This window comes from Mixophyes fleayi, chromosome 1 (genome assembly GCF_038048845.1).
Source record: "Mixophyes fleayi isolate aMixFle1 chromosome 1, aMixFle1.hap1, whole genome shotgun sequence".
Taxonomy (NCBI): domain Eukaryota; kingdom Metazoa; phylum Chordata; class Amphibia; order Anura; family Limnodynastidae; genus Mixophyes; species Mixophyes fleayi.
In genome coordinates this window covers 430,277,801-430,293,708 of record NC_134402.1, presented here as the reverse complement: position 1 = coordinate 430,293,708, position 15,908 = coordinate 430,277,801, and the positions used below count along the sequence as shown (strand labels likewise).

The 15,908-nt window shown below is 41.2% G+C and overlaps 1 protein-coding gene across 1 annotated transcript in view; it reads right to left on the bottom strand.

Moving 5' to 3' along the window:
• Positions 1 to 1,008, bottom strand: part of FYB1 (FYN binding protein 1) — a 158,643-nt gene extending 157,635 nt beyond the window's left edge. Inside the window, exon 1 of the mRNA XM_075184194.1 lies at positions 786 to 1,008. Within this exon, the coding sequence (XP_075040295.1) occupies positions 786 to 788 (3 nt within the window). The 5' untranslated portion in view covers positions 789 to 1,008. The remainder of the gene's footprint in view (positions 1 to 785) is intronic.
• Between the last annotated feature and the right edge of the window lie 14,900 nt (positions 1,009 to 15,908).

Below are 15,908 nucleotides of genomic sequence, written 5' to 3'. Positions count from 1 at the left end.
ATACAATCCATTTCTATAGTTTCTCTTCCTTGAATACACAAGTTCTGCGCTGTCTAGTGACATGCACACGTGCAGCCATCACTATCACTAGATGCCCTGTAGCTGGGGTAAATGGCATGGCTTAAAGACACGTACATATAAGATGCCCTGAGCTTGGTTCAGCCGCATCCGCGTTGGCACGCCCTCACTGTACAGTGCCTACGTTCATCCGTCTCTTCCCTGCCCCGTTCCACACTTCAAGTCTTATGCAGTCGTAAGTGTCATTTGCGTTAACACATGAAGTGCACGTATTTGAGATAATTGGTGTCAAGTCCGTTTCCTGAGCATCGCAGAGCAATTTCACATGAGATACGGCAAATGTACTTGTGTCCCAAGATGAACCAGGCCCAATGTAAAATTCTTATCGTTCCAAAAATGTATCTGCATTATAGACATGCAGTATGTGTGCCGTGTCACAGAACCGATCAATACACAAGTTTTAAGCAACTGCAATTAAAAGCTCAGCTTAAAAAAAATATATAAAAAACTAAACTGAGAACAATATTCAAGTCTTGACCACTGTCAAATTACTATCACAACAAAAGTATAGTATATCTACATTTTGTCTACATATGCTCCAGATCATAGAGTATATTATATTAACATTTCACAATCATTCTGTTTGCACTTTGGCAACTGCTCATCCCATAGAGAAAACTATATTGCTCTGCTATTTCCAAAGTTGTTGTAGCAGTTCAAAATATGTTTAACAATAAATATAAAGAAAGTAAATGCACCGTACTCACCATTGTGACTGGCTAGTTGCAGAATGTAGTTATGTAGTTTAATGATTATTCCCTTGTGTGGAATTGTAGTTAAGGACAAAAATCTTCCTTCCTCTTTTTTTTGTTTCGTCTTGTGGTTTATTTACCCTTATCAGACATCATTATCTAGGTTTAGTACTGCTGAATGTCCTCTGCCCTCTTATACAGTGATACTAGGTGTTTGTTGGTTAGAAATGTCCGGAAATAATCAGATCACTAGTACATAGTAGTGTAACAAATGGATATAGTGCAAACGAGTGACTCCTCGTTTCTCTGAGTAGCCATCTGTTTAGTTTCCTCTTTATTTTCTTCTGTATTCATCATTTACATATTCAAATATGCAGAACTTCACTTTTCTGATGAAAACAAGATATTATTTCATTTTCTTAATAGATTACAGATGTTTACTCCCCGGCCCAGATGCACGGGCATATTATTACTAATAATCATTAAGAATGCCATTTATGATGGGTACAAATACAATGGGCAGGCAAATGACATTACAATGAAAGACGGGAATATCATTTCCAAGAACACTTTGTTTTAATAAGCGTTTAATTGTGCAGCATAGAGAACAAGATCTGATAGTGAAAATAACATCCAACATACAAAATAAGAGAAGTAGTCATACATAAACACTAAGGGCTAGATTTACTAAGCTGCAAGTTTGAAAAAGTGGGAATGTTGCCTATAGCAACCAGATTATAGCTTTCATTTATTTAGTACATTCTACAAAATGACAGCTAGAATCTGATTGGTTGCTATAGGCAACATCCCCACTTTTTCAAAACCGCAGCTTAGTAAATCTAGCTATAAGACTAAGGGCTAGATGTATCATAACATCTGAAAATAAAAAGTGGAGATGTTGTCATAGCAGCAACCCAGTTTCTAGTTACCATTTGGTAGAGTGTACTAGATAAATGATAACTAGAATTTGATTGGTTGCAACATCTCCACTTTTCCTTTTCAGAAAGAAGAAACACAGTAGAGACATAAATATTTACCAGTTCTTACTGTTTATTTAATGCACCACACAACCAGTTAGACCTTCTTTGTGTGACTCTGTCCATTTCTTTCCCTCTCTTAGCTTGTCTGACTTTGCCCCCTCTATCTTCCCATCTGTCACTCTTTACCTCTCCCCCTTTTGTATTTGTGTGTCTCTGTCTCCAGATTGTGGGTGTCTGTCGTTTCTTTCTCCCCGTGGTCCATAAGACTGTCACCCTTTACCTCTTTTATCATATCTTTCCTGCCACTTTCTTCTACCATGTACCCCACCACCCACTTTTGCCCTGTGCCGCTCACAACTCATTTTTCCTCTAGTCCTGCACCTTCTCTGCCTCCCCCTTCTTCCACTTCCCTCCTCTTCATCCATAACTTTCCTCCTCCTCTTCAACCTAGTCCTGGCGGCTGCTAATCAGAAGTGACGTGGGGATGTCAGGGAAACACGATCTTCTGATTTTTATAATGTTCTACTTAATAGCAAAGTTTTCTTATTCATCAAGATCAAAACCTTGATCTGTTTTTTTTAAGACACTGCCCATTAGATATCCCTCATTGCAGATAAATGAACCGAACAACAGATTTCCCCGCAATAGGGCTATTTTCATTTCTCCCTTTGCATCAAAGGTTTATCGCCAGCGATAACCCTGGTGGTAAGATTGGCTGACTTTTGCAAGTGAATGCTTCCCATGCGATTTTAACATTTATTATGGTGGTGATAACACATTAAAATTAGAGATGTTCACTGACCCCTGTGTTTTGGTTTTGGATCTGGATTAACTTCGTGTTTTGGTTTTGGTTTTGGCAAAACCGTCCTCGTGTGTTTTGGTTTTGGATCCCTATTTTTTTTCTAAAATCCTTACTTTTCTTTGCTATAATCACATAATTTGGCTCTTTTTTGTTTCTACATTATTATTAACCTCAATAACATTAATTTCCAGTCATTTCCAGTCAATTTTTGTCAAGTGACAAGAACACTGCTACCCCTCCTGTTTCTGTATGAGCAATGGCACTGAGCAATGGCACTGGAGACTAGAGAGTGACAAGAACACTGCTACCCCTGTTTCTGTGTGAGCAATGGCACTGAGCAATGTCACTGGAGACTGGAGAGTGACAAGAACACTGCTCCCCCTGTTTCTGTTTGAGCAATGGCACTGAGCAATGTCACTGGAGACTGGAGAGTGCCAAGAACACTGCTACCCCTGTTTCTGTATGACCAGTGCCGCTGGATCTCCTGTGGAGGGAGGTACTTATGGAATCCAAAACCCGCGAGATCCGACAATGCAACAATGACGTTTTGCCTCTATTCAGATTCGAGGACGCGCAAAAGTACTGAGCCGGCTCGCAAGCCTACTCAGATCCCCTAAGCGGTTTTCGGAAAACTGAGCCCGAGCATCTCTAATTAAAATTATTTAAGAAATTCTTTCTATTTTCAGCAAATCTTTTTAAGGGTTTTTAAATACTGTTTAATTTTTAAAAAATACATTTTATATATTTTTAAACTTTTTTTTAAAAAAAAATCTTTTCCATTTTCATGGGACTGATATTCCAAACCTGTGCGCACATCTCCAAAGGCTGGACGGTTAATATGGTAAGTTGACCCTTAGTTCTCCCACCCAGTATGGCAGTTGAGTATTTTTGAGCTGCCCTGGTGATATTTTCTTGATAAATTGATAAATTGTGGAGCCAAGGGATTTTTTATCACCATGATGAGTTATCCAAAGTATACGTTACAGTATATTATAGAGGAGAGAGCTACATGAAACCATGGGTCAGACATGTCAATTTCTTTTCAATGCAAACTGGAACAATGTGGAGTGATGTCTACAGGGCCGCCATCAGAAATCGTGGGGCCCAGTACAAATGAAGCAGGCAGGGCCCCCCCAATGGCCACCTCCTCCTCCAATGAACCAGGGCCATCTTTCCAACTGCGCTCGATGGGCAGGTGCCCGGGGGCCCAGGGGAAAAGGGGGCCCATGGCAATGGAAAAAAAAATCACTGAACTTAATTAGTTAAGTTCAGGTAAGTTAAGGGGCCACTAATATATAATATATATATATATATATATATATATATACATACATACACACACACCAAATATTGACATTGTCCCTACTAGAATCACAACATTTAACAGACTCTCCTACCTGTTCTTCTCACTTTCCCCACCTGTGGCTGCAGGTGTCTTTAGTTGTATGGATCCTGGAATGTTGGGGGCCCTATTTGGAAAAAAAAATGGGTACATTTAGAAAATGACAGCCAGCTTCGGCGTTAAATCAATAGCACCCACGATTAATAATTAGGCCGTCCTTCAGCCCCAACATTAAAATAATAGTATTCACATTTAATAAATAAACCTATTTCCCTCCCTACAAACAGCCCCAGCAATAAATTAATAGTATTTACATTTCAGAAATATACTTATCACTGACATTAAATAATTCATAGTCCCATTTAATAGAGTAACCTCATTCTCCCCCACATTCAGTAGCCCCCAAACCACCCCATCCTAAAATAATAGTCTGCACTATAAAATTGCCCAACCATTACCCCGCAAACAAACTTGCACCCATTAATTAGCCACCACCTACCTCACACTATATTACCCAAAGCCCCCTGTGCCATCACATACATATTACTGTGCCCCTTCATCACCATGTTTTGTCCCCTTATGATCACACTGCGCCCTCCATGCTGCTTTTCCCCCTTCACCTGGCTCCCCATTATCACACTGTGCCTTACTGCCCCCCTCTCCATCACTGTGCCTTCCTGCGCCCCTCTCCATCACTCGGTGACTTTCTGCTCCCCCCCACCCTTTTTCTTCATACTGTGCCTCTCTCCCCCCCCTTTTTCCTCATGGTGTCTGTGCCTCTCTTCCCTACTTTTTCCTCATGGTGTCTGTGCCTCTCTTCCCTACTTTTTCCTCATGGTGTCTGTGCCTCTTTCCCCTACTTTTTCCTCATGGTGTCTGTGCCTCTTTCCCCTACTTTTTCCTCATAGTGTCTGTGCCTCTCTTCCCTACTTTTTCCTCATGGTGTCTGTGCCTCTTTTCCTACTTTTTCCTCATGGTGTCTGTGCCTCTCTTCCCTACTTTTTCCTCATGGTGTCTGTGCCTCTTTTCCTACTTTTTCCTCATGGTGTGACTTTCTCCTTTCATTTACTTACCTTTGTATTAGCTTTTTTCCCACTCTTCTCTTCTCTTCTCTTTTCTTCTGTCTTCTTTCTTGTTCCTCTCTGCACAGTTCCTCACTGAGTGTCAGGCGTGACTTGATGATGTCACGCCTGACACTCAGTGTAAATAGTGCAGAGAGGAAGAAGCAGGGACGCCAGCGCTGTCATCACTGGTGCGCGAAAAAAGTTTAAAAATAGTTCAAAAAAAGAAATGTGGGCAGTGAGGGCCCGGGCCAGACAGGGGGCCCTGCCGCCGGGCCCCCTGGTAAGCCCGGGCCCGGTACAGGAGTACCCCCTGTACCCGCCTGATGGCGGTCCTGGATGTCTATACACCATTACAAGAGCTGGATCACTGGAGAGGTGAGTTGAAATAAAATGTAATGACCATTATATATGTGGGTGGAGGGGAAGGGATGAAGGGGTGGGGATGCGGAAAGTTAACTGTAAGCTCTATAAAACTTTTGCATATTTAGTTTTGAATGTTTTGCATAAGCTTTTATTTTCTGTTCTAGTTGTTTTCTATTCTGCAGTGTCATCAGGAATGGAGGAGGAAGTTGTCTGGAAATTCCTTTATATTTGCTTTGTCCACCATCAGCAGAATAGGTATGAGCATGTCTGTACTGCTAAGATGCTAAGACTTTGGAGTAAATGTATGAAATATCAGAAATCATCGACTTTGCAGGGGAAATTCCATGCACCGGGGTCAATAGCTCTAGATCCAGCTCTATATATATATATATATATATATATATATATATATACACATACTGTGATCAAAGTGGAAATTAAGAATAGTTTTACAATGAATGCAGTAGAAGTGGTGGTATGGCACACTAGCATACTACATAAAACACGTCATTCTGCAAGCATAATAAAGTGTTACAGTAAAATTCTGTATTCAAAGTTAAACAGATTGTGTCGCTCTCTCTTACCTGATCTTGCAGGGTAGACTGCCTGATGCTCTCTCTTGCTTGTTTTTGGAGCATTGTTGTTAGTTGCTGGCTTCCGGAAACTTAGGGTCCTGTTTTGAACATGTGCAAAAATTGTATTATAATGCAGAATGTTAACACACTTTGAATGATTCAAACACAAACACAACACTCCAGTATGACCAAATAAAACAACCCCCTAGTACAGGCATATTTAAACAATAAAATATATGAAAATTATTATAATCATATACCCTATATAATCATATGCCCTGTCTGTCTAGTATTTAACATTCTAGTGACCACTGAGACCACAGAGAGCATCCACGTCACTGCCACACAATACAGAGAACATGCCTCCTCCCCCTGCCGGCCAATTTATTAACCCCCCTAACCGCCAATGCATTAACCCCCTCCCCCCAGTCAATTCATTAATCCCCCCTAGCCATTTAATCAATCTCCCCTAGTCATTTCATTAATCCTCCCAAGCCAATTCATTAACCCGCCATTGCTATTTCATTAACCCTCCTAGCCAATTCATTAATACCCGCTAGCCAATTCATTAACCCACCATTGCCATTTCATTAACCATCCCAAGCCAATTCATTAATACCCCCTAGCAAATTCATTAATCCCCACTACCAAATTCATTAACCCCCCTCAGTCAATTAATTAACCCCTCATTGCCATTTCATTAAACCCCTTAGCCAATTCAGTAATCCCCCCTAGTCAATTCATTAACCCCCTTCTCTAGCCAATTCATTAACCCCCCCTATCACTAGCCAATTCATTAACAAACCCCAGTCATCTCCTTCCCTCCACAGCCAATGAGTACACCCCCACCCCCCAATATTTATCAAACTGCACTTACCTTGCTCTTTTCTGCTCCTCCTCTCTCCAGGCTCCAGGACTTCTGTTTTCGTTACAGGCAACTACAACAGAAAATCAGATGCTGTTAGCTGCACTGTCAGTGTGAGCGTGGCCTCAATTATTAGTGTGGTCACGTGAGATCTCACGTGGCCACACTAAGCAGGACACCGCAGCCGCACTGGCAGGGCAGCTAACAGCATTGTTAGTGTGGCGGCGCTGCACCCTCCCCACCCAGGACCCAGCTCTTCAGCCTGATCAGCCTAATGGATGAGAATATATCATATACTTTATATACCCATATAGGCTCATTTGCCACCATGTTGCCTCGTCCACCTTTCTAGCCTAATAGGTAACCTGAGTACACCATGTGAGAAGTTTCACCGTGAGACTGTGTGACACTGTTCCATACCATGCGTCACACTATGAATTGGTAAGTATGGCAGTGGGTTATAGAATCTTTGGTGATGTTTATTCAAATGTGGCTTTCAGCATAGACTGTTAATTACCAATTGCATCGCTAATCCACACCTATTACCTGCTCTCATTCATGGTTACAGGAGTTTTTAGGCCTGCACCCGCTCTGTGAAGTTCCCTCCCTCTCACAAGAAGTCTCCAAACCTTCAAGTGTTCCCTGAAAACTTATCGTATCTGGCTTAAATTCCCAAACTACCATATTAACCTCCCAAGGCCATTCTACGTGATAACCCTTTCTCTGTACAGTTCATTCAAAACATAAACATGTTCACTTTCTATACCCAACAACCCTCTGTGTCCCCAAAACAACATTGCTCTGTCTGGATCACATAGCCCCGCTAAGCACTTTATCCTTTTGCAATCCGACTGGATCAATATGCAATCTGTGGCACTAAAAGTTATTTAGAAAACCCCTATTTTCCTGTGGAAGTTTGAGCTTACGAGCAGGGCCGTCTTACCTCTTTATCTGCATACTAATACCCAGTCTACAATTATAAAAATTGAAGAAAAACTGGAAAACTTGGGGTAAATCTTAAAAGTGATGATAGAAAAGCTTACTTATCTGACCAAGTTTAAGGTTATGTGCAAGTTATTCTCTAACATTTCTTGATGGCAGATTGCTTATAATACCAATGTAAATGCCTTGTGAAAGTATTTAGACCATTTTGGATTACAATTGACACTTAGGGGTACATTTACTAAACTACGAGTTTGAAAAAGTGGAAATGTTGCCTATAGCAACCAATCAGATTCTAGCTGTCATTTTGTAGCATGTACTAAATAAATGACAGCTAGAATCTGATTGGTTGCTATAGGCAACATCTCCACTTTTTCAAACCAGCAGCTTAGTAAACATACCCCTTAGGGTGGCCAATCGGATATTGCAGTCATTTTGGGAAACACACTCTGGGATATCAGATCAATTGCCTTATATAGCTGTCGATAACACAGCATGTATGGCCACAGCATGTATATTTCCAATCTGCATTTACACTGATATGCTAAAATAGTTCTGCTGCCATAAACTGTGTGATTATAATGGAAGTGCTGTTATGGATATTCATATTCATAGTGATAGTCGGGGTATACAGATTTTATTAGTGTGAATTAACCTTTTAAAACTATGCAGTATAATATGAAATATATTAAATAATGCAAGCTTATCCTTAATATTTTTTATTTAACGTTTGTAATAAATTTCAAATGCTTTTAACTTTAGTCATTTAAAATTTAGAAAAGTGAGTGTTAGCTGTGTCTATGCTGTGCTAAATATAGACCAATTGGTTGAAAAAATTGTAAAAAATAACATGAAAAGAGCAATACACAGTATTGTTTCTAGCAATGGTTGTATAAAGTACCAATGAATAGAGGTCTGGGTGCAAATGTATGATTGTTCATGACTTCAAGTTTGTCAATATATAGCAAGCTAAGTATATGGAATCCATAATGTCCACTTACTTTTAAGTCATTGGCTCTTGGTGTGTTGTGTCATTATTGTTGTCCAGTATGGGAGGGGAGGTGCTTCCGGAGGTTGAAGGAGTGGCCATCTCCAATTTACTGGTGCGCTTATTGAGTCCCGATTTGCAGTACCAGAATGCTCTTGCGCTGACGTTACTACAGGAGTCCGAAGCTCCCAAGAAGTTAGGAAGGTAATTCTTCCAAAGGTTCTCACATAAGACCCGATTACTTGTCTGCAGTGGTGTCTGTTAATGCCCACATGCTTCTAGAGCATGGGAGCAACTTCAAATGGAGTGGAGAGAAGAAGTGCTGGTATATCAAACCAGCCAATTTAGAACAGTAGAGGTGCTGCCATATACAGTGTGATTATAATGGCTGTGCTGCCATATACAGTGCGATTATAATGGCTGTGCTGCCATAAACAGTGTGATTATAATGGCTGTACTGCCATATACCGTGTGATGATAATGACCGTGCTGCCATATACAGTGTGATTATAATTAGAGATGGGCGGGCTCGGTTCCCAGAGATCCGAACCCACCCGAACATCGTCTATCCGAGTGCCTCCCGTTCGGTATCAAAATCGTGATGTATTCGTATTTCTGAGCTCTGTTCTCGCGAGATTTGAAAAACATAAATACCCGCCTTCACAGCAATCCATCGCCATTTGACAGAGGGAGAGAGCCGGGTTAGGTCAGAGGCTGTATTAGAGCAGGGACAGAGCAATAATTGTACACATTATTGTTTCAATTCTATTCTATTCAATTCTATTATTATTACCAATTCTATTAGCAATTGTTAGAGCAGGAAGAGAGGAGGATAGAGGAGGCTTTTTTTTTAAAAAAAATTGCACAAGTGCTTTGGGGTGTCCCATATTTCCCAGTGTTTTACACTAATTTTTCTGGCTGTCAAAATTCATATTTGTCAGCAGTATCTAAAACAATTTTTTGCACTACAAGTGCTTTGGTGTGTCCAATATTCCCCAGTGTGAAACACTAATTTTTCTGGCTGTCAAAAGTCATATTTGTCAGCAGTATCTATCTAATACAATATTTTGCACTACAAGTGCTTTGGGGTGTCCCATATTCCCCAGTGTGAAACACTAATTTTTCTGGCTGTCAAAAGTCATATTTGTCAGCAGTGTCTAAAACAATTTTTTGCACTACAAGTGCTTTGGTGTGTCCAATATTCCCCAGTGTGAAACACTAATTTTTCTGGCTGTCAAAAGTCATATTTGTCAGCAGTATCTATCTAATACAATATTTTGCACTACAAGTGCTTTGGGGTGTCCCATATTCCCCAGTGTGAAACACTAATTTTTCTGGCTGTCAAAAGTCATATTTGTCAGCAGTATCTATCTAATACAATTTTTTAATAATGACCGTGCTGCCATATACAGTGTGATTATAATTAGAGATGGGCGGGCTCGGTTCCCAGAGATCCGAACCCACCCGAACTTCGCCTATCCGAGTACCTCCCGTTCGGTATCGAAATCGTGATGTATTCGTATTTCTGAGCTCCGTTCTCGCGAGATTTGAAAAGCATAAATACCCGCCTTCACAGCAATCCATCGCCATTTGACAGAGGGAGAGAGCCGGGTTAGGTCAGAGGCTGTATTAAAGCAGGGACAGAGCAATAATTGTACACATTATTGTTTCAATTCTATTCTATTCAATTCTATTATTATTACCAATTCTATTTGCAATTGTTAGAGCAGGAAGAGAGGAGGATATAGGAGGCTTTTTTAAAAAAAAAATTGCACAAAAAGTGCTTTGGGGTGTCCCATATTCCCCAGTGTTTTACACAAATTTTTCTGGCTGTCAAAATTCATATTTGTCATCAGTATCTAAAACAATTTTTTGCACTACAAGTGCTTTGGGGTGTCCCATATTCCCCACTGTGAAACACTAATTTTTCTGGCTGTCAAAAGACATATTTTTCAGCAGTATCTATCTAATACAATATTTTGCACTACAAGTGCTTTGGGGTGTCCCATATTCCCCAGTGTGAAACACTATTTTTTCTGGCTGTCAAAAGTCATATTTGTCAGCAGTGTCTAAAACAATATTTTGCACTACAAATGCTTTGGTGTGTCCAATATTCCCCAGTGTGAAACACTAATTTTTCTGGCTGTCAAAAGTCATATTTGTCAGCAGTATCTATCTAATACAATTTTTTAATAATGACCGTGCTGCCATATACTGTGTGATTAAAATGGCTGTGCTGCCATATACTGTGTGATTATAATGGCTGTGCGGCCATATACTGTGTGATTATAATGGCTGTATTTCACAGGAACCTTACATCACTATCTTGTGATGTTGGAGGACCCTGCTCCATCCATTATATAACTCTCTGTCTCTGTCTTCCCACTGGCCTCTGTACTCCTTCTCCTGTCACTACACTCTCCCTGTCACAGGCAGCCCTGTCCTCACACAAGCATACAGGTTACAGGTGGGCAGTTATTACAGGATCAGCATACTTTCCTGTAATATTCTGTACTGCTATGGGCGATTTAGACTCGTCCTCTGGGGACAAGCGAACAAGCAGGAGATGAATAATCATATTCAATTTATTCTGCACTTTGCTCTCATTATGACTCAAAGAGCATGACAGTTGCATAATAAACACATGGGCTAAATAAATTAAGCAGTGGATCTTGATAAACCAGCAATTTTATTAAAGGCAAAATGCGGTTGTGCCTTTATTAAAATTGCTGTTTTAAATATGGCAGTCACAATCTCCGAATATTGTTGATTTGACGGATCTGCTGCTTAATACATTCACCCCATGATGTGTGTTTGAAAGTGTTGAATACGGGATAGATAGTGATACATTTATAAAATGTCTTGATAAACAGGTAAATCTTAAACAGACCAAAGGTCTCGGAATGTGGGAAATGGAAAGTTCCAAAAAATGGGAAGATAGTTAATGACTCAAGGTACAGGGGGATAACAGGACATGCACTAAAACTGGAGTGTATCAAGTTTAAGAGAACTTAAAGAATAATTACTTAAAGAATAATTACTTTACTGAAAGGGTAGTAGATTGGTGTAGTAGATAGGCGGAATAGCCATCTAAGAGAGGTGGTAGAGGCTAATACAGTAGAGGCATTTAGACATGCTTGGTGTAGGCATAAGGCTGTCCCTGAATAAAAGTTAGGAATCAAATAGGATCTGCAGTTTTTAAGGAAAAAAAGGAAAAATCCATGGCTATTGGTTGATTCTTGCCATAGATGCAGGGCCGGATTAACCCGAGGTCTAACTGGGCTATAGCCCAGGGGCCTCGGGCACCCAGGGGGCCCTTCAAACTCCTCAGCAGCATTATTGATCGGTCGGGGGCGGGGGCGCCCCCGGCCCGATCGATGCTGCTGAGTACTGTCAGTGCAGTCCTCCGTCCCGGCGCGCTGTAGTCTGCTTACTGAGGATATCTCGCGAGAGTTCATGAACTCTCGCGAGATCTCCTCAGTAAGGAGCTTACAGCGCGCCGGGACGGAGGACTGCACTGACAGGTAAGTGCTTGGGGGGGTCCTCGCGGGGGGTGGGGGGCGGCGGACGGCTCACATTGGGGGCCTCGCGGGGAATGGAGGGCCCCTTAGCCCAGGGGCCTCCATTCCCTTAATCCGGCCCTGCATAGATGCAGTTAAAGTTGTTTTATTGAAGGGTTAAGGAGCAGATAAAAATATCAGGCAGCCATCTTGAGTATGTCTAAACTAGTATAGGATGAAGACGGCTAACAATAAGGAGCTCACATCCTAATCGAAAACACCATAATGATAAACCTTATTTGCATTACACACACTTGGCACTTTTACTAATAAGGACAGACCAAGGTATATTATATAATGCTGATACCATAAACAGGCATCTCATTCTCTCATTCACATCATGAATACAATGTATTCTATTAATGCTATGAACAGAAGACATGTAACTAATATGGCACCTGATTGGAGTGAATGTGGGCCCTTTACATTCAGGTACAGCTTTAGATACACACCTTACTCTGGACTGGTTTGAATTATCTGATCAGATTTGATTGAAGTGAGGAGAGTGCATAATGGCAGCCATCTTGGCTGGTGGCAGCCCCCTCACATATTATGGGGGGACACTACTGAATGAAATGAGGTTATGCAAAAGTGGGTAACCCCTTTAATAAATTTGGATGATCCTGAGTATGGCGTGGCTAGTTAAATATCAGAGAAAGTCCTATTTTAGTATAAATAGGTTTGGTTCAGAACTATTTAATCATGGATTACACCGGATAGAGCTGAGCTTTAGATTATGTCATTAAATATTATAGCCCAAGGAACACTGAGTTGGCAATCTATTAAGAAGTGGTGAAAAATAAGAAGAAGTTTATATGCAAATAAATGGAACTGATATCATCACACAAAACTGCACTGGAGTTCTTACTGAGCCTCTATAAACTTCTAATTACTGCTCGTGAGTCTCTTGAGTGAGTTCATCTTTTTTTTTTACTCTTTTTCTTGTTATCACTGGTGTATCTATTAAGGAGGAAGCCCAATTAGAGAAGTATCCAGAGTCAATTGTATTGGATCTCCGAGGCAGTTTTTCTTCTAGAAATTTTGCAAAATCTATTATTACTCTTTCAACAAATGAGACAATGTTTTCACTTACAGCAGAACTGGGTATTCCCCTTGTAACGTACATGAGACATAAATATTTAATGTCGCAACAAGACCAAACCACAATCACGCAGATTAACCAACATCATTTTATTGTACGAGGGACAGTTACAAAATCCTTTCTGGTGCATTGCATACATTTGAAAAGATAGGTCATTATTTGACATAATATTGAAAAATGAAACCCAGCAGACCATTGCACTCTTATGGTGTCATCCACCAAACAGGTCTAGATGGCAACAGAAACAGTTTATGTTAGTCTCCCCATCATGAAAATCCTGAGCTTGCATGTTTATTTATTACGGTTTAGGACAATGCTTACTAGGGCTGATGCTACGTTTGAACCTATTTGCATCCAAATTCGCAGACATTAAATCTGTTTATTTAAAATATACCCCGAGAACCGAACACACCCAAATTTAGCAGATCCGGGTACCGTGCAGAGCCAGCTCGGTACTTTCGTGCGCCCTTGGAATTGAAAACGAGGCAAAAAATATCATTATGTCATTGGATCTCCGGATCTCCGGATCTATAAGTGCCGCCCTCCAAGGGGATCCAGCGCCATTTCACAGAGGGACACAGAAGGGGTAGCACAGTTCTTGGCAGCCTCTAGTGCAGTTGGGCAGCGTCATAGGTAGAAAAGAAAGAGGAGGGGTAGCAGTGTTCTTCAAAGTCTCCAGTGACATTCAGGAGAGCTCCATTGCTCCATTGCTAATTGTCATTGATGAAATACAAATAATAGGTCTGGCAGGCTTGGTCTTCTAAATCTGCAGTCACATTGTACTGTGTTATCAAAATGGATTCACAGCAGTACACAGAAGATCAGGAGCACCAAGCAGCTGCTGGCACCAGTCATCATGATAGTAATCCCTCTACGTCATCTGCTAAAGCCTATGTTAAAGTGCATAGTGTTTTTAAGTCAGGGAAACAAAAATGTAAAAAAACACCTTTTACCTTGGTCAAGAAAAAAGACCTGTAATCCAGGCAAAGTTAACTGCAGAAATAAAATAAAATGCCATTCTACACACGCAGTGGCAAGGAAAGAATGAGTTTTTCTCCTTTCTCTATGAGTGCTAGTTCTACAACTGTCACTGGGCATCTTCTTGTAAGGCCAGTCATGACCAAGCAAGACCTCGTCATTCGGACTCCAAAAGTGGTGTCCAAATACTTTTACTGTAAAAGCCGAGCAGGAACAAAACAGTAAGGCATTAAAGGAAAATGTATGTTCTAATTCAGAAATTATTATTATTATTATCATTTATTTGTTAGGTGCCACAAAGTATCCGCAGTGCCGTACATAATACAAACAGTAGACCATACAGGGTGAAACAGTACAGAACAATAAACACAAAGTACCAATGCTTCAGAAACTCCGGGCATACGAATGGAGTAAATACAGAGCAGAAGAATGGGTATGGAGACAGGAGGGGAGAGGGTCCCTGCTCATTCGAGCTTACATCCTAAGGGAGGGCGGACGAAACAGGCACGAAAGGGAGGCAGTGATGCAAGGGGAGAGTGAAAGGGACCAGGTGAGAGAGGGCGGAGGAGATGAGGGGTTTATGTGGAAGGCTGGTAGGCTTTGAGGAACAGGTGAGTTTTGAGTGCTCGTTTGAAGGAGCACAGGTTGGGAGCGAGACGGATGGAGCGAGGGAGGTCATTCCAGTGCAGGGGGGCAGCACGGGAGAAATGACATAAATTCCTGAGGAGAGTCTATCCACGAGTGCTATGTGTAATCCTGACCTGTCTGATAGTGTAACCATAAATAAGGGTCTTTTCAGCATTTTTGCAGATGTGTGCATGAACATTCCAAGTGAAGCCGGTGATACACAAATTGAGGATGCCACTTTGGAATTGCAACAGGATGAGGGGGATATTTGTGTAGCTGACGAGGGCGCTTATGAGGATGTTGATGAGGATGATGTTGTTTGTGTAAGTCCTGCACCAGAGGAAACAGTTCTGGCACGTGATAAGAAGAGGGCCATTGTCATGCCTGGACATAAGACCAAAAAATCCACCTCTTATGTGTGGAATTATTTTTACCCAAATCCTGACAACAGTTATCTAGCCATTTGTAACATTTGTAAAACCGTAGTCAGTAGAGGTAGGGACCTTAACCATCTAGGAACCTCATCCATGTTACGCCATTTGAAGCAAGTTCATGGCAAGCTGTTGGGAAAATCGGAAACTTATGCTAAAAAATAACTACAAGCAGTCCAGCATCAGCTAGATCCCGACACCTGCAATCTACACCCACAACACCGTCCTAATCAATATCCTCAGTAGCGATCGGAGTTATTCCTGCATCCAGGTTCCTAAGGCTAAATGACTCCTCCACTATCCTGGATTCCTCAGAAGAATTCTTGAGCTTTAGTTCTACTGCTGCAGCTGCTGCTGCTGCTGGGAGTGAATCTTCATCCCAGAAGCAGACCAAGAAGAAGACTACCTGTAGTTTACAACAATTGACTGTTAAACAATTCTTTGCAAGAGGAAACAAGTATGAACGCTATCACCCAGTTTGCAAAGTGGATCACAGGCGCCATGGCGACTATGCAAGAA